General features: G+C 38.8%; 1 protein-coding gene across 1 annotated transcript; it reads left to right on the top strand.

Annotated features, from left to right (window-relative positions):
• Positions 1–1752: 1752 nt before the first annotated feature.
• On the top strand, positions 1753–4350 carry LOC114909218 (serine protease 27-like; the record flags this gene model as incomplete). Its single annotated transcript, XM_029246952.1, has 4 exons — positions 1753–1937; positions 2051–2322; positions 3456–3610; positions 4047–4350. Coding segments are annotated over 4 exons (870 nt in total), but the record flags the coding sequence as incomplete, so codon positions are not given.
• Positions 4351–5087: the final 737 nt, after the last annotated feature.

The raw sequence follows: 5087 nt of genomic DNA, 5'->3' as shown, positions 1-5087 counted from the left end.
CACTCACATTTACCACTTGACAAAGACAGGGTCACAGTGGCCCGTAGTTCATCCTTGATGCACATGGCACCAAGCCAGTCAGGGTATGTCCTGCATGGGACACCAGTCCATCACAGTCTCTAAAACCATAGTGTAAAGAACTTATATTTCACAGCTGTGTGTTTCTATTTTTATTGTTGCATTATTCACACAAAGCTTTAGATACACAACTATGCAGTGCAACTGCATGGTTATGTAATATTAGGTTCCATAAGCATAAAGAAATTTTCACTGGGAGTCCCCATATATGGTTTGGTGGTGCAGTGGATTGGGTTGGGTCCTACTCTCCGGTAGGTGTGGGGTTCCAGTCCCGCTTGGGGTGCCTTGCGACGGACTGGCGTCCCGTTCTGGGTGTGTCCCCTCTCCCTCCACGCCTACGCTCTGTGTTGCCGGGTTAAGCTCCGGCTCCCCGCGACCCCGGATGCGACAAGTGGTTGTGATGGTGTGTCCCCCCATGTGTTATATACATAATTCATAGTTAATAGCCTCCACATTGTGCCTATTTGTTTATTATTGTTGATCAGTCTGTAAATATGCCATCACATGAAAATATATTTTCAGATACTGTACATACAGTCACAAAAACACAGCAAACACAACAATAGGGCTTAAGAAGTTTTTAGATATTGATCTATAATTCTCTTTTAGTCCAATACAGTAGATTTGCTGGAAAACACTAATGCCAACATTAGGAATTAAGCAAGAAGAAGGCATAATTTCTGTACCTCTTACATAATCTTCATATGAAAGCATTACAAAATAGTATATTTAGCCACATTTGGCCTCCATTTTTCTTTTTTAAACATTCTATAGAGTACAAAAAACTGATTTTGTAGTTTTTTTTTTCTTGTTGTCTATTCAGTGGCTGGGGGGGGCATTTGCATTTTCCCTTTCACCTCCATCTCCTTCTCCTCCAGCTTCTTGAACCATCTGGTTATATTTGCTCTTAAAAAATCCCGCCTGAGAAAGAGGAAAGAAAACAGTTATACTCTTACAGGTGTGGTGAAGACAAGGCAGTGTGTCAGACCATGACCAAGGGAGGTATGAAATGATAATATGTTCACCTTGTAGAGTCCACCCGCGATCAAAGCCAGCAATAGCAAAGCCCCAAATGCGCCTCCTATGATTTCCTTGGTGAAGTTCGGCTCACTGGACATCTCCACACGTGTCCTAATCTGCAACGAGGAAAATACGATCATGCGAACTTTTAAATGTTTAAATTTAAAGAAGTTTCAGTAAATTAAATAAAAAATGTTGCTATAATTATTTAGATGATGCTGTTATGACACCATAAATTAAACAATATTAATACTAATATTGTTGGAATTAATTAAGATTAAAATATAAATAAGAACTCGAAAGGTTTCAGATAAGCAGTAATATGATGATAATCTCGGAGGGCACAGGTTTGAGTTCCCCTTTCTGTTATAGTACTCTTTCGCTTACCCACCCAGAACTTCACCAGTAAAAAGTAACTGTAGGGAATCATCGTAAGTAGCTTAATGTAAGTCAATATTGAGAAAAGTATCTGTTAAATAAATTTTTTTTAAATATTGTATGAATATATTTGATGACTTATTATTATCCTAGGGATACAAACGTAGGACAGAAAATTCAGGTGTCACTCTATATGTGCTCAGCAAGTGTTAACTTAAAACACTGACTCGATGGCGCTTGTTGATATCAGCGTAACGTTTTTAAAAATTTGTTAAAATTGTCTTTTTGTTATTAGTGTGCGGACTGCCTCCCCTGACCAACAGGATTGTCGGAGGAACTAATGCACAAGAAGGTGCTTGGCCATGGCAGGTGGATATCCAGACAATAACGGATGGCCACATTTGTGGAGGGTCTATCATTGCAGAAGACTGGGTGTTGTCTGCTGCCCATTGCTTCCCAGCGTAAGACTCCAATCTGCCCTCATGGACAGTGCTTTATTGCTCACTGGTGTTTAAAGGGTATGAATGTCCTGGTGTGGAGTGTGATCTTTATTTTTTTTTTAATTCCTTCTCAGGTCTTCCAGTTTGTCCTCCTATGTGCTGTACCTGGGCCGTTACCAGCTCAACGGATTTAACCAGTATGAAGTTTCGAAGCGTGTTGCTCAAGTGACGATTCCACCAGGTTATGTCGATGCCCAGGAAGGGCTGGACATAGCTCTGGTCCAGCTGGACAGCCCAGTGACCTGGTCAGACTACATTCAGCCAGTTTGTCTACCTGATGCCAACACCCTGTTCCCCAGTGGGATGCTTTGCTATGTCACTGGCTGGGGGCAGGTTCAGGAGGGAGGTGAGTGGAGTGTCAGTTGGCAGGTGGTCCTGTCTGGTGGGGTATATTGTTAAAACCCAGTGAAGATGTCAGGAATTTAATGTGGTGAATAGAAAGTTACAGTTATAATAATTGTTCAACCAATTAGCAAAAACTTTTAAGCCTTTTGAGGGAAAAGTAATCCACAAAGAGTATAACGATGAGATGTTGAGACTTGGATTCAAGAGATATTTGCTGTGTAGTTCTTCCCGGATGTTACCCTTCTGTGTTTTTATACAGCTTGTTGTCAACTTAAACGAGTGTTAAGAGGTTTTCTGAACCCTTTTTTTCTTTAAGGTTAAGTTATTGAGATTTGTTCTGTAATATTTAGACTTTTTTATTTTATGGTTGATGCTGTGCTATTTTTTTTCTGGAGTTTTTGTATAGTTATGTGCAGTAAAGCTTTTTATGCTTTTTTTTTTTCCTATTACATTGCTGAACTGTTTTAATCCAACTTTCCACTTTAGCTTTACCCTCTTGTTCAGTGGAATAAATGGAATTAATAGGCTTCAAGTTACAGTTAACTTGGCAAGTAATTCTTTCTTTTTGCTTTTCACAGCTTTGTTGTTTTGAACAGTAGGGGTGGACTGTTAGTCAGCATCTCTTTATATGTAGCTAAATTGTAATCAAATTTGCCAAGTTTTTTTTGTATTATTAAATCAGGTACTCATTCCTAATGTGTCAGTTTTTTTAAAAATTTTTTTAAGGACATCGCAGGTTTCATTGTTCTTGTCAGACTTCTTTCTCTACATGTTAGGAGACCTGGTATGGAAATGAAGTTAAATCTTACTTTTTAAATATTGCCCACTACTGTATTAGCAGAAGTGTAACTGGTGGAACTACATGTTGTGTTTTTTTAACAGAAGATTACAACACTTTGTCCTGTTTAAAATTTAGGATTGTCATTTTGTTGTAACATGTTATCTGTAAGTTCAAACTGTAATAGTCCCCCCCATCACTGTTTCAGTTGTATGGAATTGCTGGCAAATCATCTGCCAGTTTTCACATCAGTACAGAGGAATTCCATTTCTCATGTCTTCAAGGGAGAATAAGTTTTTGTTTTATTTTATCACCGTTACTCTTACTTTTCTTAATTTTTTTTGTATTTGTTAAAGTTTCTCTGTCAGGTGTGGGAACTTTACAGCAAGTTCAAGTCCCCATCATTGACCAGCCTACCTGTCAGCAGATGCTCCAGGCCACTGAAAACATAAGCATCCTGTCTAGCATGATTTGTGCCGGTTATCCAGAGGGTGGAAAGGATGCCTGCCAGGTAAGAGATATTTTAGACGTTCTTCAGTACATGGTTAGAGTGAAGACTTTGTGTTTATGATTCTGGTGCTTTATATTTACTCTCTTGGTGAAGTCACAGAGGCAGTTAAAGCATTTTCTTAATTGCAGGTTGTTAGTCGCATTAGCTTTATTGTCAATGGTAAGAACATACAGACAACCCTCATAATAAAAAGTGGAATACGAAAGCAATGGCCTTATTTCATCCTTAAACACACAGTACAGAAAAATGTTACAGCATCAGTAGCCATTGATTGTTCTTTCTGCAGTAAGTTCCTAATGCTTGTTAAGAACACTGGCGTCTCAGCTGTTATGCTTGCTTTGTGAATTACGATTTTGAATCGTTTACATCTCAAATTCACTACAACACACCTTTAAGTCTTGTCTTCAAAAAAAACCTTCAACATGTTGTCTCGCAGGGGGATTCTGGTGGACCTCTTGTGTGCTCCATGGTGAATGGGACGTGGGTGCAAGCAGGTGTGGTCAGCTTTGGATTTGGCTGTGCCCGACCCAACCAACCTGGTGTCTATACCGAGGTGTCTGCCTATACTGACTTCATCCAAAGTAGCGTGCCAGATGCTCAGCTCATTGGCCGGGCTTCCTATAGCTGGGCGAGTAAGTTGGCTGTGCTGGCCAATGCCGTGACCTCCCTGGTTGCAGTAGTGTTGCTGCGGTAGGCTTGTTCAGTGTGGGTCCACACACGAGAGAGTGTAATAAGTGACTTGGCACATGATGCAACTGAGCCACATAGAGCTGAACTGGGAAGGTTAAACTGGACTTCATACCCGCATATTACTCAGGCTATAAAGTGAGTATTGCACTGTACTTGCCAAAGATAGCAGGGGACCAAGTGAAGTTTCATGCTTAAAAAAAAAAAAAAAAAATTCCAGTGTACAGTTTTAGCATAAGCATATCATTTTTGGATATTTATACGTCTACAATGACACTTACAAAAAATGTCATTAGATTTTAAAATTTTTTTACAGTGGAGAGTGATCAACTGTTACTGCAAAAATGAAGGTATTTATTTTGCAGAAGTAACAAGAATCATTTAGTCTTTAGTTTTATGTGTAATAGACAAGATATCCAGTTTAACTGCAAATGAGCCTTCTCTAATTGATTTGAAGCACTGTTTCTTGGCTATAAGGTGCCTTATTTAGCAACTCTTCCTTCAGTTGTAATGTCTTACATTTTTTTTTCATTTCAACATTATGACAGTGAAAGTATTGAATTTCCTCAACTGTTTTTAATAAGGTGTGAAAAATTGGTTCTTTGCTTGAAATATTTTTGAATGCTTTTCTTTTCATTGCTATGCATACAGCAATACTTTTAGTTTTGTTAACTCAAATTGTCTTGAAAGTTTGAACTTGTTAATTGTGCAAGTGTTTGTTTAGTGTACTGTTTGTTTTGCATCACCAAATATTTTCAGGCACTTACAGATGCCTATTATTACTGTCTGT

This window comes from Scleropages formosus, chromosome 20 (assembly GCF_900964775.1).
Source record: "Scleropages formosus chromosome 20, fSclFor1.1, whole genome shotgun sequence".
NCBI classification, from domain to species: Eukaryota; Metazoa; Chordata; class Actinopteri; order Osteoglossiformes; family Osteoglossidae; genus Scleropages; species Scleropages formosus.
The sequence above is the reverse complement of the archived record's forward strand: the minus strand, read 5'-3'. Positions and strand labels throughout refer to the sequence as shown.